Source organism: Lissotriton helveticus, chromosome 1_1 (assembly GCF_964261635.1).
Source record: "Lissotriton helveticus chromosome 1_1, aLisHel1.1, whole genome shotgun sequence".
Taxonomy (NCBI): Eukaryota; Metazoa; Chordata; class Amphibia; order Caudata; family Salamandridae; genus Lissotriton; species Lissotriton helveticus.
Window position 1 is genome coordinate 149209121 of NC_136057.1, and position 25010 is coordinate 149234130.

The window sequence follows — 25010 nt, forward strand, 5'->3', positions numbered from 1 at the left end:
ACTTTGATGCCACAACCGACCTTCTGGTCTCATTCGATGTGGAGGCCCTTTATACCTCTATACCGCAGGACGAAACCCTGGAAGTCATCCATTCCCTGCTGGATACTAACGAGATGGACACTATCACACCGGTCCACTTTATTATGGCCTGTGCAACTTTGGCCATGAAAAAGAACTTTCTCAAGTTCGAGGGAAAGACATACTTGCAAGTGTCAGGTACCAGCATGGGGAGCGTTTATGCCCCCAGCCTGGCGAATTTGTATGTACATTCCTTCGAGCAAAAACACATCTTGAATGAGTCCAACCCCTACATTGACCAGATAAAAACCTGGAAACGATATATCGATGATATATTGGTGATATGGCGGGGCTCAAGATCTAGCTGCCAGGATTTTCTTGGATGGATGAATAGCAGAAATGCTTTCCTACGTTTCACCATAGAGATTGGTGGAAACAGTTTGGCTTTTCTCGACCTTCTGATCAAGGCCACTACCAACGGTTTACAGTCTGAACTGTACAGAGAGCCCTGTACTCTTGTTGTTGTAAAGGATCCCAAGACACACCTAGCTCCTCTCTGACTAGTGGAGTAAAGGTTGCCTGGACCTGACCTAACTACTTTTGAGGAATGCAAACAGGCCCAACATGCAATGGGTCAGGTTAAATCCAAGATGCGAAGGTCTCCAGCCACACTAAACCTGAGCTCTGCAGCAAGGGGTGTGAGTGAGGAGTGGACTATGGCATTCCTAATGCCCTCCCACATCAAACACTAAAATCCAGTTTGGAGCAGCGACTGTACCCACAAGTAACCCAATGACAGAAGTCGGGGAGTACAAAAGCAGGGTCCTTTAGCAACTAGAAATGAGATACACAGGAATTATCTTGAAATCCTGTTCTCTCACTTTCAAGTGCACTTCAACTGTTACATGTCACTCAACACACCTGTCAAGCAGGATTTGATAGTGAGGTGTCCCCGGATGCCCACAACCTCCACTCTGGATACTCTCCGGAGGTGAAAAGAGTCATCTCTGTCCACTCAGGCCAGCCTATTGTTTGCTCTTGGGAGGTATTTCAGACCGGTTTCACACCTATTCCCAGGCTTGAGCACAGGCAGGGAGTGGATAGAGGTTTATGCTAATCATTCCTCTCACAGTTCAGGAAGATGATGGGTAACTTTCAAAGCATTTATTTTCCTTAAGAATAATTAAAAACGTAACCACCATTAAATTGGATTTTTAATTACTATTTAAAATAGTGGTTGCACAATTCTTTTAGCTGGTCCCATTCCTTGGAAATAGTATTATTATTTAATCTGCTCTCTGGTTTCCTATATAGGACAGCTGGCCTATCACTGAGAAAATATCATTGGGGTCTTGTAACTGTAGGTACATAGTGTTAGACCTGCAGCACTTGGTGTGGTTTTCCCCAAAAACTGTTTGCCTCCTCCCCTCCTGTTTGCTGAAATCCGTCTTTTCTTGCCCTAGGAATCTGTACACATCATCACTGCTAATCACTGCTAAAGTTCTTTTGCTCCCCTATACATGGTAAAATTGGCTTACACCCAATTGGCAAAATGTATTTACTTATAAGTCCCTAGTAGAGTGGATTTACATATACCCTTGGCTGGTACATTAAAAGCTACTAGTGAGCCTGCAACACACATTATGCCACCCACTTAAGTAGCCCCTTAAAACATCTCAGGTCTGCTATCCCAGCCTGTGTGCAGTTTTAAATTGCGAATTTGACTTGGCAAAATAATCCTTTTGCCAAGCCTACAACCCTTACTAATTCAAAAGATAAGGGGACCCAAAGGCAATTGGTCAGGGACCTTAGGTATGTATATGTTTTCTAAGGACAGTGCTCATGGTGACAGCCGCCGGGACTTCACCTCGTGGAATTATTCCGACATTACCCTCAAGAATCACCATGGAATACAGCTAATACTGCGCCAGCATCACGACCCGACTCATCGGGTCCCCATTGCGGAATCCTACTTTTTCGAGCGATCCCGGCGCCCGCATTATCTTTGCTTATCTCAGCACTTATCAAGATACCGAGGCATTTTCCTGACCGTAACTAGCACGACAATCACGAATTGCCGTTGATTCTATACCGGCTCTTAACCGCCTCATTTATTGAAAGTACACTGCCATTATCTATGTCTTGAGCTAAATGTACACAGGCATGTATAATTAAATGTTCTGAAGATTATCCCATTTAATTCTCTCCAAGGGATCGAAACGCCGTTGACAGTCTTTCCACCATATGCATGCAATATATTGTAAAGTTTCTTGTGCAATGGTGTTCATACATTACAAGTCTGCTATAATTTTATGCCACGCAGACACATTTTCCTTGCCTGAACCCTGCCCTTATTGTTTTTTTCCCCTTTTTCCTTAGTGACTCTAGGACGCTGGTTGTGTCCCACTTAAATTTTTGTGTGTATTTGATGTTATATGCTATCTGATATTAAATCCTGTCCGGCTGGACAAAGAATATAGTACCAATTTAGTCTATATTTATTGCACAATAGTATTCCATTTTGTCTAGGGACCACTGTCTTTAGAAAGCCTATAAACATATGTCACCCCTAGGGTAGGGCCTTAAACAGCCCATGGAGGCATGATCACTGTATATATAAAGTTGGACATGTACTTTTAAGTTTTACAGGTCCTGGCAGTGAAAGCTCCTGAATTTGTTTTACACTACTTCGAGGTCTACTTCTCACACAGTATAACATAGGGTTACCTTATTACATTTAATACCTTCTCACATTTGATTGGGAACTGATGGAATTGTTACGCTTGGTATCAAATGAATTGTAATTTAAAATCCGCTTTAATGATAAAGTTGTTTTTTAAGTCACAATATTGAAATTGCCACTTTTAGAAAGTTGCCATTTTCATGTCCTAACCATTTATCATGGGCCACATGACTAGGTGTAGTTGGCAGTTGGCCTTTGTGTATTACTCCCAGAAAGTGAGGCAAAAGAGAACTAGTGTTGATAGGATGGGCCATGTTGATAGGATGGGCCATCTTGCCAGAATGGGAAGGGGGAGTTGCTCTCTATTCCCTACTACATTTAAAAGGAGCTGCCTCTGCACATTCACAAAGAACTTGACACCAGCCTTTTGTCACCCTAGACCTCTTGGACCCTAGACAGGGGGAAGTGGGGAAATTTAAGAACAAGATGGAAGGAAAGACCCAGACGTTTCTCCCACTTCAAAGGCTGGTACAAGGTAAATACGTGGGCCTCAGACCAACTCTTCGGCCATGTGGAGGACACTCAGAAGGCCTGCCTTATATTTCAGAGGACTGCTTTGCTGATTGAGGCCTAATTTGTAGCTCACAGGGTTGTCCTACTGCTACCAAAGGGCTAATCTGCTGCTTGAAGCATTCCTTGGTCCCTCAGAGGATTATCCTGCTGCCTGAGCCTGATTTGCTGCTTGAACCCAAGACTACCAGAGCGACTTCAAGGGCTAGTTGGCTGGCCTCCTGTTCGGACCTACAAGGACACAAGCTCCAACCCTTTGAACACATCACATGTACCCTTCATGAAGTGAGTCCAGCCCCCAAAGTGGTATCCATCCACTCCTGGACCCTAGAAAGTTGTGCTAAAGGTGCCCATGCACCCCAAAACAAAAGGTTGGGACTTTTCCACTAAAAAGTGATCTGAGAACCGGCAGGTAAACAGGACCTAACTGCTTTTTGATCTAACTACGGTGCATTGCCGGTCAGCATGATTTCACAGTAGCGCCTGCTACATTTTTCTCCTAGGGTGGTGTGGTGAGCAAAAGAATGATGGATTCTACCCAGATCCTTGTGACTGGGGGTCAAAGTTTGCATTGTCCAGCATTCCGTCTATCAATTCTTTCTTTTGCATATGTCCCCCTAAGAGGAAAGGGTATGCCCAGATGTGGGTCCCGTGCTCACTACACCACTGGATTCAAGCTAGCCTGGCTGATGAAGGGTGATGCCCTGAAACCAGTCCCAGGATGCTTGTTCCCAGTCCAGGCAGGACCTGGATTTGGCAGTTCAGACTGGATTGTCCCCATAAGGAACAGGGTCAAGACTGATTTGCATATGATTGGGTCCAAACTGGTGTGGTGTGGTGAGTAAAAGAATGATGGATTAAACCCAAATCCTTGTGACTGGGAGTGAATGTTTGCATTGTCCGGAATTCCGTCCATCAATGGTTTCTTTTTCATATGTCGCCCTAAGGCGAAGGGAATGCCCAGATGTGGATCCCATGCCCACTACACCACTGGATTGAAGATAGCCTGGCTGATGAAGCACGATGCCCTGAAACCGGTCCCAGGTTGCTTGTTGCCGGTCCACCGAGGACCTGGCTTGGCAGTTCGGACTGAACTGTTCCCATAAGAAACAGGGTCATGACTGATTGGCTGGTTCCAAACTGGTGAGGTGTGCAAACGAATGATGTATTAAACCCAGACCCTTGTGACTGGGGTTGAATGTTTGCATTGTCCAGCATTCCATCCATCAATTGTTTCTTTTGCATATGTCACCCTAAGTAGGAAGGCTGTGCCCAGACTTGGGTCCCGTGCCCATTGCATCACTGGATTCAAGCTAGTCTGGCTGATGAAGGGTGATGCCCTGAAATCAGTCCCTGAATGCTTGTTTCCTTGTTTCCGGTCCAGGGAGGAGCTGGCTTGGCTGTCTGGACTGGACTGTTCCTATAAGGAACAGGGTCAAGACTGATTTGCATATGGCTGGGTCCAAACTGGGGTGGTGTGGTGAGCAAAAGAATGATGGATTAAACCCAGATCCTAGTGACTGGGGGTGAATGTTTGCATTGTCCAGCATTCCGTCCATCAAGGCTGACTTTTGTAAGTTTGCCGGTGCCGCTGCTGGTTATTTTTAAATTGCTTTTAACTCACTGTGTCTTAATTTCACCCGCAGTTTGTTCTATAGGTGGCAGTGTTGATGGCATTAGGCATTCTCTGATCACACGCTCGTGTGCTATGACCTCAGTCCACCAGAGCTGATGCTGTTTGAGTGGAGGGCAGACACCCACGGCACGACACACCCCCTGGCACGTCAAATCCTAGGCGGCAGGCAGAAGACCATTTAAACGCCGATGACATAGACGCGCCGCTGGCAAGCCGAAGGCGCGTCTAAGGCAACCCAATCTGCGCCCGTCCGTGTTTGGACCGGGCTCAGGGCCAGTCCATTTAGCCCTTTTACATCAGGTATACTGTGTTATTCCAGAGACACACTTATGAGACTTGTTCCTGACAGGGGGGAGGCGAGCTTGTGTTCTGTTTTTACTGTACTACTGTTTCTTTGCAGCATAAATACTAAACACAGTTCTTCCAAGTTAAGCCTGACTGCGTATGTGCTAAGCTATCAGAGGGCTTAGTACAGGCTAATTTTGTGACTTTTGTGCTTCACTCTGTGAAGGATTGTGGTTGTTGCTTGAAAAGGGCTAACACCCCCCCTCAACCAATAGAGTCAGAGAGTCAGAGTCAAAATCACTTTATTCGATTATATTAAAATCATAAAAGTATGCTATACAAATACATTGGTATATCAAAAACGGTAGTTAGTTTAAAAAACAATATAAAAGTTAAAAAGATTAAAATTCAGTGTATACACAGTAATAATGATCTCAACAGTTCTTTTTGTACACTAATCGTTTATGACAACTAACACTCTTCACCATCTGCAAAATGTAAGGCAGAAGTCATCCGAAGTCTATTCTGTCTGGTACGAATAGAGGCAGTCAGAAAATGGCTACCCTGAACATGACTAGTGGAGACTCCATGAGTTGTAGGTACACTAAGGCAGGTTTTATCTGCTTAAACCCTTTGTTCTTTAATAATGGCTTAATAAATTTTTCCCTGCCAGTCTTAAAGAAGGGGCAAAAAAACACAAAATGCAGTAAGTCCTGATCAGAGAAATCATCACATTTACATGGTACATTCGCATGAGGTTTACACCACTTAGCATAAGTACCCAACAGAAAATGCGCCTGATTAAAGCGAAATTTTGTAAGAAGCCACCTGTGAAATGGTTTCGTAACAGTCGTCAAATATGATTGAATAGACAGTGACGTGATCAACATGTAATGTGACCTTACAGTTGGCTTCATAATTTCGCACGCTTCCCTTTCTGCTTCTCGCTTTTTTACATAGTGTATTTTAACCCATTTAATATCTTCACTTGTCAGGCTTTCAGGGTTAGTGTACAATTCGGGTCGACCCAAATATCCTGCTGTAGATTTAATAAAAGCCAACCACCGTATCTCTGCCACTTTATCCCTCCCCATACAATCCCTAATGATTTCATGATTTAGAGACAGATTGGGATTAAGCCAGGTTCTGATCCATGATAAAATTGGGGCCATACTCAGGGAATCTCCGATATACCCCAGTCCCAGTTCCATGTGTACTGCAAACGCTGGTGTAGATTGGGGGAGACCCATAAGGGATCGTAGGAATCTATTTTCCTCTCTCTGTATCGGGCTGAATCTTTATAGCCCCTTATCGAGGCCCCATACCTTGCAATGGTTTTGGCTCTATAGATGGTCAATATGGACTCAGCTGGTTTCCCACCCAATCGCTTTGCAAAGCCCAAAATAGCAGCCGACGATCTTCTCACAGCCGCTACCTTGTTGGTGATTTGTGGTACCCAGGAACCTTTATTATCAAATACCACTCCTAGGTAGGTAAAAACTTTAACTCTCGAGATTGCTGTACCATTACAGGAGAGGATTTTTAAGCTATTCTTACATTTCCCCACAGACATTACATGCGATTTCTCTATATTAATCACTAGATCCAGATCTTGCATGAAAGCCCCGACGGAGTTGAGCAAATGTTGTAAACCTATCGGGGTTCTTGACAGCAGCACCGAGTCATCAGCGTATAATAAAACGGGCATCAAGGAACCACCTCAACCAATAACCACATTTCTCAAAACTGATAATGTTAATTTTGTACATGTCCCACTTTTAAATGTCATACACCTTACCTTCTGGGCTTCAAGGGTTGACTTACTAATATTTCAAAGTTAGGTTTTCACCAGTTAAAAATCGTAGTCTTGACAGGTTACACTGAAGGCTTTACAATGCACCAGTCAGGTTACAATGGTAGGCCTAAAGCTATGATTACCATTGTTACACCAAAGAATGGCCCAACGAGTGCTGCAGTCCACAGGTGGAATTTAACTTTAATGCCACTGTGCATTTCCACACTGTATACTATGGTCTTGTTGAAAAGATAAAATAAACAATTATGGATTTCTACATGTTGTATCAGCTGAAACACGTATACTGACACTACACAGCAGTGCCCCAGTGTGCAGCATCTAAAACCAGTAATAACATGTATCACAAAAATAGGGGCGACCTTGCAAAAATACCTTTTTGTCATACTAACCCTTCAATAATTCTTTGCTTAAGTTCATGTATGTCTTCTCTGCAGGTGGCAGTGGAGGCTGCCAGTTATCGATGGAGTGAGAGATGTACGGCAACTTTTCACCCCAGCAATGACTTCCCTGGCATCCTTATAGCAATCAAGTCCCTGCTGCAGAAGCTGGAGGAAGGAGAGAGTATCTTGTTGGAGGCAGTCTTCGCATCCCTTCCTGTAATGCGGGCATCCACTGTGGAGACACCAGCTACCTTCCAGCGTAAGAGCAATGCAACACTTGTGGGCACTGGGATTGGGGGACTCCAATATGTTGACATTCTGCATCCCTGAAATTGAATGACACAAGCATCTACAAATACATTCTGTGGCAATAATTTTCAAAAAATGTGTCTCAAAATTGATTACTTTTCATTTTAAATTATGCAGAATTGCGTAGCCACAAAGTAAACATGAATTTTAGTCAATCAATCAATCAGCGAATTTGTATAGTGCGCTACTCACCCGCTAGGGTCTCAAGGCGCTGGGGGGAGGGGGGATTTGCTACTGCTCGAACAGCCAGGTCTTGAGTTGTTTCCTGAAGGAGAGATGGTCCTGGGTCCGCCGTAGGTGGGTGGGGAGGGAGTTCCATGTCTTGGCCGCCGGGTAGAAGAAGGATCTTCCTCCGGCGGTGGTTCTGCCAATTTGTGGGACGGTGGCGAGGGCGAGGCTGGCGGAATGGAGCTTACGGGTGGGTGTTGTAGAATGTGAGGCGTCTGTTGAGGTATTTGGGGCCCATGTCGTGGAGAGCCTTGTGTGCGTGGGTGAGGAGTCTGAAAGTGATCCTCTTGCTGACGGGGAGCCAGTGCAGGTCTCTCAGATGGGCAGAGATGTGGCCGTGAAAGGGGATGTCCAGGATGAGTCATGCAGAAGCGTTCTGTATCCGTTGGCGTCTCTTCTGGAGTTTGGCTGTGGTACCAGCGTAGAGGGTGTTCCCGTAGCCAAGTCGGCTGGTGACGAGGGCCTGGGTGACCGTCTTCCTGGTTTCGGTGGGGATCCACCGGAAGATCGTTCGGAGCATGCGCAGGGTGTTGAAACAGGATGACGAGACGGGTTTGACTTGCTTGGTCATCGTGAGGGAGGAGTCAAGGATGAAGCCCAGGTTGCGTGCATGGTCCGTTGGTTTGGGGGCGGTACCCAGGGCAGGGGGCCACCAGGAGTCGTCCCAGGCAGAGGGGGATGGTCCCAGGACGAGGACTTCCGTCTTGTCTGAGTTCAGTTTCAGACGGCTGAGCTTCATCCATTCCGTGACGTTTTTCATTCCTTCCTGGAGGCTGGCTCTGGCGGTGGCGGGGTCGTTGGTGAGGGAGAGGATCAGCTGGGTGTCGCCAGCGTAGGAAATGATGTTGAGGTTGTGTTGGCGTGCGATGGCTACGAGGGGGCTCATGTAGACGTTGAAGAGGGTGGGGCTGAACGAGGAACCTTGCGGAACGCCGCAGATGACTTTGGTGGCCGCGAATCGGAACGAGGGGAGGCGGACTCTCTGGGTTCTTCTGGTGAGGAACGAGATGATCCACTCCAAGGCCGTTCCTTTGATTCCGGTGTTGCTGAGGCGCTGTATCAGGGTGCGATGGCATACAGTGTCAAAGGCTGCTGAGAGGTCCAGGAGGATGAGGGCAGCTGTTTCCCCGTTGTCGAGCCTGATGTTGTCGGTGGCTGCGATGAGGGCGGTGTAGGTGCTGCGGTTTCCTCGGAAACCGGAAACCGGACTGTGAGGGGTCTAGGGATCCGTTTGTCTCGAGGAAGGCGGAGAGTTGTTTGTTGACGGTCTTCTCGATGACTTTGACAGGAAAAGGGAGGAGCGAGATGGGGAGGAAGTTCTTGAGGTCCGTGGGGTCTGCCGTGGGTTTCTTCAGGAGGGCGCTGAGCTCGGCATGTTTCCAGCTCTCCGGGAAGGTGGCGGATGCGAAGGAGCTGTTAATGATGTCCCGGAGCTGGGGTGCGATGATGGAGTCTGCTTTGTTGAAGATCTGGTGTGGACAGGGGTCGGTTGGGGAGCCGGAGTGGATGGTGTTCATCGTGCGGGTGGTGTCTTCTGTGCTGACCGGGGTCCAGGTGCAGAGGGTGGTGGTGGGGGGTGCTGGTTCGGTGGTTGGGTGCATGGTCGTGCGGCGAAGCTGTTGTGTATGTCGGTGACTTTGCGGTGAAAGAACGAGGCGAGTGAGTCGCAGAGGTCTTGCGAGGGTGCTATGTCGTTGTTGCAGGCGCTGGGGTTGGAGAGCTCTTTAACGATGCAGAAGAGTTCCTTGCTGTTGTGGGTGTTGTTGTCCAGTCGTTCTTTGAATGTTGTCCTTTTGGTGGTGCGAATCAGCTGGTGGGGTTTGCGGGTGGCGTTTTTGAGGGCTGTCATGTTTTCTGTTGTCTGGTCGTGGCGCCAGGGTTTCTCAAGGGTGCGGCAGGTCTTTTTGGAGTTTTTGAGGTCGTTGGTGAACCACGAGGCTTTCTTGCTGCCGGGTCTGCTGGGAGGGTTCTTCAGTGGTGCGAGTTCATCGGTGCAGTTGGTGAGCCACTGTGTGAGGTTGCGGGCTGCTTCGTTGGGGTCCCTCGTGTTGGTGGGAGGGTGCTGGCTGAGGGAGGTGGTGAGTTGGTCGGCGGTGATCTTGCTCCAGCTTCTGCGGGGAACCTGTTGCAGGTGGTGGTGGGTCGTAGTTCTCCTGAAGTTGAAGTGGATGCAGCTGTGATCTGTCCAGGGAAGTCCGGTGGAGTGGCTGAAGGAGATGTGCTTGCTGGAAGAGAAGATGGGGTCTAGCATGTGGCCGGCCTAGTGGGTGGGGGTGTCCACCAGTTGCTTGAGTCCGAGGTTGGCGAGGTTGTCCAGCAGGGTGGTGGTGCTGTCATTGTTGTTCTCCAGGTGGAAGTTGAGGTCCCTTAGGAGGATGTACTGAGGAGGTTAGGGCGTGCTGGCTGACGAAGTCTGCGATGGCTTCGCTGAATTGTGTGCATGGTCCCTGTGGTCTGTAGATGAGAGTGCCTCTGAGGGTGGTCTTGGGGTCGGTGTGTATCTGGAAGTGAAGGTGCTCGGCGGCGGTGAGGGTGTCGTCGGAGTTGGTGGTGATTCGGATGGTGTTTCTGTGGACAATGGCGATGCCTCCTCCGGTTTGGTTGACGCGGTCCTTCCGGGTGATCTTGTAGCCATCCAGGATGGCTATGGCGATATCGGGGCCTGAGGAGGCGTTCATCCAGGTTTCTGTGAGGAAGGCGACGTCTGGTGATGTTGTGTCGAGGAGGTTCCAGAGTTCGACGTCGTGTGGACGGAGCGGGTGTTGAGCAGGATGCACTTGAGGTGATTGTTGTTGGTGCCTGGCTTGGCGGGAGTGGTGCAGGTTCGGAGGCAGGTGAATTTGCAGGCTTGGCAGGTGAAGGGTCCGTGGGTGCGTTTCTGGTTGGCTCGGTAGCAGGCGGGGTTTCGGCCGGCATTGAGTGCGTGGAGGGTGGTGGCGTCGTAAGTCCGTCGTGTGGGCTGGCATCGTCGGGGGCCAGGGGTCCTGGCGCTGGGCGCGGTCTAGGTGCGGACGGGTGCAGACGGGCTTGCCTTTGAGGCAACTTTGGCGCGCAAACAGCGCATCCGCTGCGCGTCCTGGCGGAGTGCTCCATAAGAGGCGAAGTGGGAGGGAGGAGCAGCTTGGAGGCGGGAGCGGAGCGGTGAATGGGAAGGGATACAGAAGGCAAAAGTGGGCGTGGCCGCAAGGGGGAAGCGGCGGGAATCGGGGGGTAGAAACAGCGGCAAGGGCGCTGGAGAGCCCAACAGGAAGATCAAAGCAGGGGAAAAAACGGGGAGGCAAAGCCTAACAAAACAGCGCAAAATGCGGGGGGATCACAGAGAAGGCGAACAGAAATACAGTGAGAGCAAAAACAGTCAAGTGGCAGCAGCAATCAGCAGGAGCCGCGAACTCGCGGTGGCAGCAGGAGGCAGGGGTCACGGGCACACGTGAGGAGCCGTGCGGCATGAGGAGCGTCTAGACCAGGGTCAGGACACACTCACGGCCATGCGGAGTGCTCCTTAAGAGGCCAAGTGGGAGGGAGGAGCAGCTGAGAGGCGGGAGCGGGGCGGCGAAGGGGAAGGGATACAGAAGGCAAAAGTGGGCATGGCGGCAAGGGGGCAGCGTCGGGAATCGGGGGGGAGAAACGGCGGCAAGGGCGCTGGAGAGCCCAAAAGGAGGATCGAAGCAGGGGAAAAAACGGGGAGGCAAAGCCTAACAAAACAGAGCAAAATGCGGGGGGATCACAGAGAAATACAGTGAGAGCAAAAACAGTCAAGTGGCAGCAGCAATCAGTCACAATGACAAACAATCAATTGACGTGCTTCTGAGATATGTGCCTCCTGGCGTTACACTGTGGTGTAACATGGCAGAATGCGCCCAAATGCTGTGCACATTCAGAGGACCAAATGAAAGGGGCACAGGGAGCTCAAACCTCAGTCTGTAAAATACAATGACGTGCCTCTTATACCTGCACCAGCACTGCAACCGAAGCACCTCTGGGAGCCTGCCCACTCCACCCACACTACACGGGAGACAAGGCAGGGGGTCACTTGCACACAACATACACTATTTTGGCCCCATCATTTACTGACAGTGCCCAACCAGGGCACTGCAGTGAGGTTCCAACATGCCTTGGGTCAGAAAAGCTAAGGTGTGGCGTAAGACCAAGTGTGCAGCAACAACAACACTCGACGAAGGATCCGGATGAAATGTAGGCGAGCAGCTGGTTTTTTCATCTCACAAAGGAAGGTGCTTCATCGATAGGCGACTGCCTAGGACATATTAGACTTAATATTGCAAGATCCAGTAAGAAGTGCTGGCCATGAAATGGGGCTGCACCAATTTCTATCATTACTGATATGGAGCATAAATTCAGAATAGCCACTGACTAGAAACCACAAATACACTTCTGTGCAGGAATACCCCACTACTCTCCGCCAAGGAAAGGATTCTGTAGCTACAGAGGTATAAATTAAGCATAGCATACCAACCCTAAAAACCAACCTAACTTCTTCTCTCGACACTGCATTAAACTCCAGAGACTCCCAGAGAATGATGCGGAGGCGCATATCAGACTGGTGGCCCAGGCAGCATACACGAAAGCAATACCCATATGAGAGCTCACAAATGCTACTGCAGAAGACACTTGCCTCCAATTATCAGTGGAAGTTTGACAGTCCAATACTTACAAGACAGAAACTGTGACAGCAACCAACCCTGCTTAACCTGTGGAGGTTAAGGGATGAAATCAGCTCATTGAAGAAGGCATGGTGTACCCTAAATCATAGTCCCATTTTATGTCAGAGGCCACATGATTGATCTTGCACACAAAGGCCATCAAGGGATCATCAAGACCAAAGCCCAACTTCAAGAGCAAACCTGGTACCCAGACATGGAAAACCAGGTGGAAGAAGAAATAGGCAACCATCTTTTGTGTCAAAGGTCTGGTAATCCAGAGCCTGCAAAACCCTCAGTCGGCTCTTATTGAAGACTTTTGTGAAGTGACCTTTAAAAATCAACTGCTGGTGATCAATGAGGCATGTAGAGAGCACCTAGTAGATAAAATTCTAAACTGCATGAAGTTTGAGCAAGTTCAACTAAAGCTAGAGGAAGCATACAACTTCCTCAAATCGGTGAAGACAGACAACGGACCATCCTTTTAAAGAGCTAACTTTGTAGCGTATAGGAACAAACTAGGTGTTGCTCACTGAGAGATCAGACCACCTTGATTCCAAGCAATGCTGAGTCAAAACAAATTATGCACATGCTGAATAAGATGCAGAGGATAGGAATAGAACAGAACTATAAAATTGAGTAGGCTATACATCGCTTCCTATAAGTCTTTTGACTGGCCCTCACTGTAGCGCCAACGGAGCCTTTTAGAACACTGTTTGAGTGTGCCCATTGATTACCGTGACCAGACAAGAAACAGACCAGCAGGGCACCAGAAGTGTAACCAGAAATATCTTAATGTGCAAAAGAATAACGCCATCTAGCCCAAGGAGGAGGCCACAGAAAAATTCATTGAAAGCCATAATTGAGAAAGGCATGTAGATCCCACACACTTCCTTGGTCCCTGGCCAGCCGCTCTTACCATCAGCCCTTTAGACTTGCAGAGCGATGGGCCAGTGAATCCAACACCAACAACTTGTCCTCTTAAGAACTGTAGGAATCCCTGCAAGGTCAAACAACAGACTAACTGAAGTCCAACCTCTAACCTTCCTAGATACTTAGCGACTTTTGATGCTGAGACTATGTCCTACAGTTTAATAAAAGTTGGACAGTTCATTTTTTGAGTTGATGAGGTATGTAGTACGCCACCTGGCACTACGACACAACATAACATGTCTGCACGCACCCACAGGCTGATAGCAACCTATAAAAGAAGTTGTGAAGTGCCTGGGCTCGCAGTCTGGAAGTGCCTGTGCTGCAGCATAATAATGTGTGAGACCCTGCTCCACTCACATTATAGCTTTACCACAGAAAAGATTTCATACATGATACACTTATTTAAAATCCGCCTTACATGGTCTTGATTATGGAGCTATCCGTAACTGTGCAGAGCTGGAAAAAGGGCTGTTAATAGGATTACAGGATACATTTTCGTTTTGGTATATTTACTAGCATTGATGGTTAGTTACCAGTAGTTGTAGTGGGGACCAAGTGTACCAAGAATTTCACAGCATTGTTCACACACTTCGGAAACCTTGTGCTGCCGAATGAGAAAGGATGCAGAATCACTAGGAGTGATCGGTAACACCAGTTATTTTTATTTCCCATGTTTACATCCATGATTCAAGTTGGCATGCATGGGTATTAGGTCTGCTCTTACCGCCACATTTAACAACCAAATTCAAAATTGGAGTCTAAACTTGTTTACTCACTTTCATTTAATGAGATTACAAATGTATCAGACTATCAGTTATCAACTGAGGGTTGCTAGGTTGCAAGTTCAAATCATGATTATCAATGGTTGGAAAAATATCAGGGCAAATCTGCAAACTTTATACTGTATGCACAATTGCCAAAATTATCAAGTCTGCCTAACTGTGCTCAGTGATAGGTTTTCTATACAAAGTTTTTGGGAGCCACAGTTTTCTTTCAATCCATATTTATCTTTTACCTTCTCAGCTCTTCTCCTAGGTTACCTCATCTTCCTTTGACTGTTTAGCTTCTAAGCTGCCTATCCCCTTTCGACTCTCTTCTCTACGTACCCAGATCTCTTCTATCTCACCTCTTCTCTCTGCCCCTTATCTCTCTCTCTCTACTTTCTTCTCCATTATTCTATTTTTTGGGACTCTCTTGCTGTCACTTTCAACCTCAGTTGAAGTTTTGGGGTTGGAATTGTCATCTGTGGAATGAGGGTGGAAACACTGCCATAAAATTGAAAGAAAGTTCACTGCATTTGTATATTCCTGCCACAGAGCTAAGACCGTCCTCCACAGTGGTTTCCATCATCAGGGTGGAAATTGACTAAGGGGAATAATTCTGTGAGACAAACCTACCTTCTTTATAGCATGATGAAAATGTACTAATACTTTTTGGTGCTGGAAATATACCCTCAATATAAGCGCCGTCGCTGTGCTGGGACATTTCTCCCAGTGCACTGTGGCCACCTGCATGGCTTTCTGTGGTGTAGCATACTTCCACTGAGGCATCCCTTAAAATGGCAACGCCACCCTTCATTCAGTGGCCACTCCAATGGTAGGTGGAGGAACCCCCATCATGTTCATCAATCGTAACCTTTAATAGAAAAACAGAGGTGGCCAGAATGAACTTCCACTGTTTTTGGCAAAAGACCCATTACCACCCTTCTCCAAACCAGGATCTACGTCTATCAGTCTACCTGTGTATCCTCTCTTCTTTTCTTACTCTCCTTCTCTATGTTCTTCATTTTTCAAATTGCCTCTTTTTCATTTTTTTGCCCTTTCCAGGAATTTTATCCCCAAGGCCGGACCTGGCAGTTCGGATCTGCACTGTTGTCTGCAGGTCCCAGGGAGATCGGCCTCAATTTAGCAAGGTAACAGCGTGCATCTCTGCCAGGTTGTAAAGATGGATCCTACTTTGGAATTCATGGGCATCTGCTACACACTGGTACCCCTACTCCTACTCTCAGGACATTGGTGTTTACACTCCCTTACTGGTACCCCTACTCCTACTCTCAGGACACTGGTGTTTACACTCCCTTACCCTCACCCGCGAGAAACAGATACAAGACATTTGAGGAGCTGAGCATGCGTCAAAAAGTTAACCCTATGATGTAAGGGTATATGATGTCACATCCACTACCCTTTGCATTTTATTGAGCAGATGCCCATGTTGGCACACAGAGAAGGGTCTCACGTTAGGCATCACGAATTTTAGTAGAAATGTATGCAAGAACAGAATCAGAATGGCCTAGGAATGTCGTGGGCAGAAGGTGTTGTAGTCTGGAGACCGATAATTTAATCGGCTGATTACCAAAGGGATTTATTATTGCCTGAACATTCCATGAGATTGATTTTTCTGAACCCACACTGCTGCTATGAACTCTGTAGTTATGTTGATGGGTTGCTTTTTGTGTACACTCACTCTAATTCCATGTCTTTCTGCTGCCCACTTTCACTTGTTTATCCTAGCTAGGTGCTGCCGATCTTTGGTTATGGCAAAAGTAACCATATCAGACATTATTTTTATTCTCACTTAATGCATCATTAGTTATTGTAGCTATTCCAATATGAGACCTGTGGTCTGTGAAAGGATCCTAGATCAAGTGCCTTTGGAAAAAAAATCACACTGTGAATTAATTTGAGCTATTGTCAGTTACCTTTTGTATATATTCACCATTATGTTGTCCTGACTGCATCGACAGAATAACTTCATCGTAGGCACTACATCTCTGACATCAACATCCACAAGGTCTGCTTAGTAACTTGTTCTGGGGGCTGAGTTACTAATAAGGATAAATGAAATGAACACATTTTAGGTGACAGGAATACTACAAAAAATTACATTAACGTACTTAAATATAATAATTGAAATAACATTATAGAAGAAGTGGTGTTATGGTAGGTGCCATATATCAAGATATATTAATTACAATTACATGTATTAAATACATCTATGAAATTTAAATAACATCAAGCATATATAAAATATATAAAATGTAAAGTTCAGGTTATTACTGTAAATAAGTAAAACATGAAATACATAGATAAAAATGTTAAAGTCTTGATATTAAAATAAAATACTATTCTTCTTCTTCTTGAAATCTTTATTTCGGCATTTCTTGCCATAAAAGAGTACAGATAAAACAGGATTAAAAAAAAAACAAGAAGAAAAGAAAAGTACATAAAATGCATTCGTATAGACACCTGCAAAATGGTACAGTTCAGACAATCTTATAAATAGATCAACCCTAGCATTCATTGGCAATTAAAAGTCGTCGCTTGGACCACATAGCTAGCAGGTACTTGGAAAGCGCAAACACATTATGTCTAGACGTATCTGTTTTTAGATGTGAAGAACAAGACCAGAGAAGCGTGCAGCCGACAGAAGACGTAGAGAGAATCTTAACTCACGTCTCTGGGGCATGACTTAGGCGCCTCTGGTCAAGTATAACGCGGTTGAAGTTAAAGCGCTGTACATACAAGAAATCGGGCACTACTTTGCTACTCTACCCAACAGGTATACTCCGCAGGAAACACTAGAATTGAAGTTTTCCCAATAAAGGCAGCAGGATCACTGTTAGACTGGACCCACCTTGCTATAAACACGAAACATATCTAAGAAAAGCACATTGCCAAATGCACTTTTCCTTTGGAAATCCTAAGAATAGTGAAAACTAGAAAAACTTCTAAAAAATACCTCGGTCTGAGAATCACGTCTTCATAGAGGACGACAAACCTAACATTCCACACCGGTCCTCAAATCATAGAGGAACATTTGTAAAGTATGACAGAAATAAAATACTTGTCTTGATAAAGGTGGATAGAATCTCAACAAAACCACCGAAACGCGTCGACGCCCTAGTACAGTGTGATTCACGGTTCAGACATCGCTGTTGACAGAATTATACTTTACCTGCACAACACCGTTGTTCCAAACAAGAGCCTTTAGAACACACACCGTGTATTACATCATTTGTATGTCCCACTGTGGTTTTTTCTGTCTGTTTTTCAGCAATATTGCTGGTCAATATTGTATATGGATTGTTATTTCTTTAAATTTTCTATTATCTTGTGTTTTACAGTTTACTTGCTTTATGCCATTTTAACTACCGTACATTGTATACAATAAAATTTGAATGCTTTTTTAACCTTATTCAGTTGTTATAGTCACTGCTTGCTCCATATTAATGTTGTTTATGTGAACGACCTTGTTCAAGGGAATCTCTCTTTTATATTACTTTGAGGGAGCACCAATAATTGCCGGATAAATTTGATTTCCGTTTTGGAAATTTCGGGCCTACACAAATGCCCCCAGAGCTCCCCACCATACAGGACCGCTGCCCTCGCTTGGGTTCTATAAATCTCTAACGCGGGGCTCACCGGTTTAAATGATGATGTATTGGACAGCTTGAGAATTCCCCCGCCAATTGTGACAATTTCATTTGAGATTTTACTTGTTGGGGGCCCCAAGACAAGTTTTCATTTATCGTGAACCCTAAGTACTGGAAGGTCGTTACCCTCTCCAGTCACGCAGATTCCAAAATAGGGGTAAGGTGGGTGGATGCCGAAGGATTGAAAATCATAAATGTTGTTTTATCAGCATTAATCTCCAATCCTCGGCATCGACAGAAGTCCACAAAGCCATCCAATATGCGTTGGATCCCCATAGGAGACTTGGAAAGCTGGAGGGTGTCATCAGCGAACATAATCGCCGGCACCCTCCTGCCTGCCAACCTAGGTGCATCATTGTTGGGGACTTCATCCAGATGCGATATTACACCATTTACATAGAAGCAAAACAGGGTCGGTGCCAAAACGCACCCCAGCCACACCCCCTGCAAACTGGGAACGTGGACGCCCCGTTCCTCCCACATCTGACCTGTGCGAAGTTCCCTTCATGCAGCCTCATCAGGACACTCAGTATTTCGGATGGAACGCCCAACTCCAAAAGCACCGACCACAATTTTCCCCTAGGGACTAAATCAAAGGCGGACAGAAGGTCCACAAACACCACGTAGAGGCTGCCACCCTCTATCTTTTCCGTTTTCCAGTACAGTAAAATAAGACGAAAGATCTGGTCCATGGTGGAAGTGTTCCTCCTAAACCCCACTTGGAACGGACTGAGGACGTCGTGTTCCTCCATCCACTCCTGCAAGTGATCCAAGATGAGCCGCGAAAAGATTTTTTGGGGAACATCAATGAGGCTAATGGGCCTGTAGTTGGCTGGGACCAGGGGGGAGCCTTTCTTGAAAATCGGAACTATCTCTGCTCCCAGCCAAGTACAGGGTGCCTCCATACATCTTAGAACTGCATTGAAAAAAATGTGCAGATAAGGACCCCAGATCCTAGGTTCGTGCTTAAAAAGGTCACCTGGGAGTTTGTCGAGACCCGGAGCTTTTCCAGAGGCAAGTTTCCCTATGGTATGACACACCTCCTCAACAGTAAATTCCATCTCATCTGACTGGTCAGTTAAAATTATGGGTGCCGACATAGGGGTCGATTATGATCGTGGATTTTCCGCATCCTCCGGGCCCACGGAAGCCACCGCCGGCCCGGAGGATGCGGAAAATCTGCTGCGGACCCACCAAAGACCCACCGCCACTTTAGGATGGCTGGTGGGTCTTGGTTTCAGTCCGCCGCTTTTCCGCCGAGGTCCGCTTACAACCGCGGCGGAAAAGCCAGGGTGGCGGTCACATCCTAATTGCACAGGAGGGAACGCTGCAGCACATGCGGACGTTCCCTCCTACTCAGTGCTCGCGGACGGACGCAAGTCCGTCCGCGATCGTAATGTGCCCCATAGTTTCCAAACCCAATTCAGCTGAGTATAGGGCTTTAAAGTGGTCTTCCCAAACCCCAGCCTCAATGTTAGGTTCTATAGCGGATTTTGGTTCTCCAGACCCTGTACTAAATATTGCCCAAAATCTGCGTGCATCCCTGGAGTCTAGGGCGGAAGTTAGATTTGTCCACCTTTCCGTATCCCACTCTTTCTTCGCGTGGTTCATTGTCTCCTTTCTAGTGGAGTCTCAGAGTGCGGGTTTTGTGTTTATCACTCCCAAGCTTAAGAGCCTTAAGCAACTCAGATTTAGCCTTCCTACATGGGGCGTTATACCAGGAAGATACAGACGCCCTTTTCCTCCTACTAGGGACCTGGGGGTTAAAAACTTCAGCTAAGCTGGCTACCAGTTCCTGGTGCAAGGACTGCAATTTGTCATTAAAATCTAGGGGCGAAGGTTGGGTAGTTAAAACGTCAACCTCCATGAGCAAAGGGAGGATTGCATTATATAATTCGGATAATCCATCCGAAGATGCCACAATTTTCCCCCACTTAACCCTACGTCTATTATTAGTTAGAATCTTCCCATCACCTTGATCTGCCACATCTTCAGTTTCGATCTCCTTAGGCCCAGGGAAAACCATCTTCAGACTTAAAGCATTGTGGTCGCTGTCGACCCTAGTGATTACCTCAAAATCATCAATAACTTTGGACCACAGCCGTGTCTCCACCATAATATAGTCAAGGCGTGATTCTTGACCCTTTTTGTTAAAGGTACACCTTGATGGAATATCGGAGGGAGTGTGACCATTGCAGGCCCTAATCGAATTGTTAATGTTAGGGCCGTAATCGGAATTGCTAGCGGGGACTATGACTTAGGACAGGGCGACTGGCATGGCGGGATGACCATGGTCATCCTCACCCATAAGGGCTCCTTCATTCAACCCCCGCAGGGGCTCATAGTGACAATTTAGGTCACCAGCCACCAAAAAATGAAGGTCACTAGCAAGAGTGGTCATAAAGTGCGATAACTCATCAATAGTGGTAGACTCGCTGGCTGAACTTACCGGACGTGAATAAACATTCACGATAGCAAGTTTAAAAGAGTTAGGCCACTTCAGGACCACACACTGAATATCCTCAGAATAGGTGGAGATGGACTCACCCATACAGCCCAAATGTAAGCCGACCCAGGTGGTAAGGCCCCCTGACGGGCGCCCCTTCTCTCCCCAACGAGCGGAAACATTGTATGCGGCAAATCCCACTCTATGTTGTTCCTCCCTTGCCCAAGTCTCTTGAAAGAGACAGATGACATTAGTGTCCACAAAGGAACCCCACTCTGGACAATTTAATTTGTGTGATAAACCTGCCACATTCCATGACATTATTGTGATACACTTCGGATTAGTGGCATTGGAGCAAGTAATATCACTCCCCAATCGAGCACCTTCACTTACAGATTCTTGGGGCAACTCCAGTGCGTGGGCCGGCACTGTATCCCCCAAACCATCATCGCCAGTTCTCTTGCTACTCCCCTGAATACAGAGTTGAGGTTCTGGTTGATCGCCAGACAATTGGCTTCTGGCTAACTCCACAACTTTCCCAATATTGCCATTACTCCTGCTATGGATAGTGCCAGATGCTTCCACCCAACTGTAGTCAGTCGACCATTTCCAGGCCGCTGTACCTATTATGGGTTACTAATTGACTCTGTGCAAGAGGTAGTCGCCCATGCCTGCCCCTCTCGGCCCTACCAACGCCACAATGTGTTACCAGGGACCAACCGCCTTCTATATCTAGCAACTTGTTAGAGGGATAGAAATATGAGAGTGGACGGGATTCAATAGTTGCCCCAGGACTATGATGCCCCCAATTGCAAATATATTCCACAGTGCGTGGGTCCTTAAAATTTACTAACACGCAGTCACCAGCTGTAGTTTTAGGGCTATGGCCCACCCAGGACACCCTTCGTACCAACAATATTTCGCTGGTGATATGAAGAGGGAGTGGTCTGTTCTCATTAAGCCAATAGGTGACTTTATTTTTTAGGGAGGTGTATGATTCCAAATTAGGAGTAGTTATTTCAGGAACCCCTGTCAGGACAACCAAATATGGACTTGTTTCCCGGGGCAAATCAATTCTGGGCTCCTCCGTAAAAACCACAGCAGGAGGAATCCGCCCACCTTCTTTTAATGTTGGTGGAACTCCCACTCTATCAATATTAGACAATGTGTTCGGAGCTGCAGTAGATTTCACAGTGATACAACAAATTTATCTACTATAGATTGTGCCACAGGAGGGGGAGATTTAAGCGTTGCAGTCCTACCAGATGCAATATTCAATGAGCATTACCCCGATCCAGCACATTTGAAGAAATATTATCTAAAATTCCCAGTGTGGATTGTTCAAACTTGGCGAGCTGTTGCTCAATGCGAGTGAGTCTCTCTTCAAGAGGTCGCAGTGAGGATCTCAGTAAAACACTCAATTTCACAAATAGGCAATCCTCCACTGCCGCTGTTCCACGGATAGACATATCCGCAACTAACGAGTTTTCTCCAGAGCTTGTTACAGTTAATGATGGTGGAACATATATGTCAGAGGCCTCAGTTCCTCAGACCCCTTGTGCCTGGCTGTTGTGGTGTTGTTGCCGGGACCTTTGGCGAGTTTGGCCTTCCTGCCACCAACAACATTGGCAGTGGCCCGCTTCCTGTTAGGTATCGCACACTCGCGTCTTTCCCGCAACTGACGGGTATTAGGTCTTTCAGGGGAGTTGGCCGGAGTGGAGACAGAGGTAATCTCAATGGGATCCGATAATTGAAGTTGCACAACTGGGGGATTGTTGACCTGATCCCGAGAGATGGGTGGACTATGCACAGTCACTGGGACAATGGTCGTATTGGCTCCACTAGCAGACTCAGGAGTGCGAGCATCAGCAAAATGGCCAATAGAGGATCTTTTGGCCATGGCTAGATCCTTGGAAACACGGCGCTCCATAAGTATGATCCCCTGGTCAATGACAGAGTTAGCTCTTATCATAATATTGTCCAATGTTCCCGTTAAATGACCACTTGGAGCCTTGCTCCTACTCTCACGTACAGCCATAATACTGATACAGTAAGCAGCACAGATACCGCGGGCTGCAGCCTGCTCAAGCGTATTTTGAAACGTGCACTTTTGCAATGGATACCAGGTGCAGAGAACCATCAAAAATGCCATTGTGAGAAAGGACCCACATAAAAGAATATATCTAATAAATACCCCACAGCCAAAAAAAGGGAACAAAATAATAATTGTATTTTCAGGAAAACCACATAATTCAAAACTAAGAAAAATATCTCCTGTATATTGCGATGAACAACCTGTAATAAAGATTACAGATAACAGACACAACAAAAATCAGTAAGTAAAATGGGCTCTTGCCGGACCCTGTGAACGAGTCCCTGTGTGGAGTGAAAAAGGGCTCTCGCATTACCGGCGTCTTTGAAAATTAAAGGGCTTTCTGGCGGTGTATGAAGCGGGAAGAAAACGAAGCTTACCTGGAGGTGTTTTGCTGCCGGTCGCGGGACGCTAATGACGGTGTTTGTCCCGCTGATTCTGTCGGCTGCGAAGCGAGTGCGGACCCGGCGTGGTCCCTGGGGGTTGCTCCTAGTGGCGCACCTGGAGGCCATTTCCTGACTGTGCTGCAAGATTCAGGTCTTCTGTCTCGATGCCGCCGAAGGCAAGTCCCGCGGAAAGGAGGAGGTAGCAGCCGAAGTTGCTGATAATACCGGGGCTGCTACACAGGTGAGGGGCAAGACTGCACAAAACAATAATTCAGCTGCAAATAAACTACATGAATCTGCCCCCGCTTCTGGGACTAAACTAAAGGGCAGTCAGATAGAGAAAAAATACTTGCACTTTTTGCCTGGATTAAAGAAAAAGCAAAAGGAAAGGGATAAAAAGAAGGGTGCCGCTCGAGGAGGTGGTGTTTGTTGCTGGAGTGCTTTTACCGCGGGACTGCGAGGATCAGCAGCCCTTGACCCCTGACGCTGGGTGCCTCTTCCCGCTCCTCCCACACCGGACCTTAAAAACAGCGCCTCGCTTCGCTTCGCGGGTGCCGCTCGAGGAGGTGGTGTTTGTTGCTGGGGCAGAGTGCTTTTACCGCGGGACTGCGAGGACCAGCAGCCCTTGACCCCTGCCGCTGGGTGCCTCTTCCCGCTCTTCCCACATGCTTTATATCCTGGCCCACGCCCCCTCTGCGCGGGACGCTCGGGCCAAGGGCGGGCCTGTTGTAGCCCGGACCGGGCCACCCCTCTTTCGTCTGCCACAGAATACGCGCCTATGATCTGGACACACTGTAAGTACTTCCTGTGGCGAAGATAGTATCAGTATTATGGCTGTACGTGAGAAAATAAAAATATTATTACATTACTTAAAAGGTTCCAAGGTGAGGAAGTCTATAAAAATAAATAACCAGAAACTAATAAAACATAGTCAAAAAAAGGTTTAATACAGTGTTCAGACAAAACATCGAGTTAGTAATATCGACTGACAATTATCGAGTTGGAAATATTTTGACACAGAAATATCGTGAGCAAGAATATCGTGGACAAAAGGTAAGTAATATTGATTTTTAAAATACAGATGTCATTAATATTGTGTGAAAAAATATAGCTGTTTAAAATATCGATTTTTTAGTTAGGGTTATGCATTTTAGTATATATTTTAAATGTATGCAATCTAATTGTTTTGTATAAGTATTGTTTATGTTTTTTAATATATGTGTTACATTTTTCGTAGTTATTACATTTAACTTATTATAATTTTGCATCTTTTAATTCTGTAGCGGGTTATGGGTTTATAGGGAAATAGGGTGGGAAGTAATTTAATTATTATACATTAATGATTACTTTTTATTTAATTATATGTATTTGATTGATATTTAATAGTGTTAAATGTGGCTGTAATTTTTTTGGGGTACATTTTATGTGTGGGTTATGGGGTCTTAAGGGGTAAAAGGTGCAAAGTAATTGATTCATAATTAATTGTTAATTAATATTAATTCATTAATCGCTAATTAATTAGGGTACCAGTGTACTTTTTTATATGTGGGTTGTGGGGTTTATAGATGCAAAGGGTGGGAAGTAATTTATTTTGAATTAATTATTAATTGGTTGTAATTTAATGATTCAATATGGTGATTGTGTAATTTCATTTCTTTTGCCTGTGGGTTCTGGGTTTATAGGGTTAAAGGGTGGGGAGTAAATTCATTTTATTTAATTTATAATTAGTTGCTTAATACTATTAGTTATTTAATTGAAAATAATTTTAATTGTTTTAATGTTTTTAAAGTTTAATTTGAGGTGCAGGTTGTAGGAAATATATGGGTAGGAGGTGGGAAGTGAATTACTTTCAATGAATTATAATTTGTTTTTTAATTACTAATATTTGTTTAATTGATAATTACTTATGTTAATTGTGCAAATACATTTTGTTTTATAATTTAGATGTGGGTTGTGGGTTTTGTAGGGGTATGGGGTGGAAAGTAAATCAATTTTAAGCAATTAATAAAACTTTTTTATCTAATGATAATTTTTCGTTTAATAATGAATTATGTTGTGTTTTGTGGGGTATATTGTGGGAAGTACATTAATTTTAATTAATTATTGATGAATATTTAATTAATGAAAGTTGCTTGGTTGAT

At 45.9% G+C, this 25010-nt stretch overlaps 1 protein-coding gene across 3 annotated transcripts in view; it reads left to right on the plus strand.

Moving 5' to 3' along the window:
- Nucleotides 1-25010, plus strand: part of LOC144768336 (carnosine synthase 1-like) — a 557293-nt gene that overhangs the window by 203866 nt on the left and 328417 nt on the right. For all 3 annotated transcript variants that reach the window (XM_078651937.1, XM_078651927.1, XM_078651919.1), the window contains exons 6-7: nt 7443-7647; nt 15340-15425. In XM_078651937.1, the coding sequence (XP_078508063.1) occupies nt 7443-7647; nt 15340-15425 (291 nt within the window). The remainder of the gene's footprint in view (nt 1-7442; nt 7648-15339; nt 15426-25010) is intronic.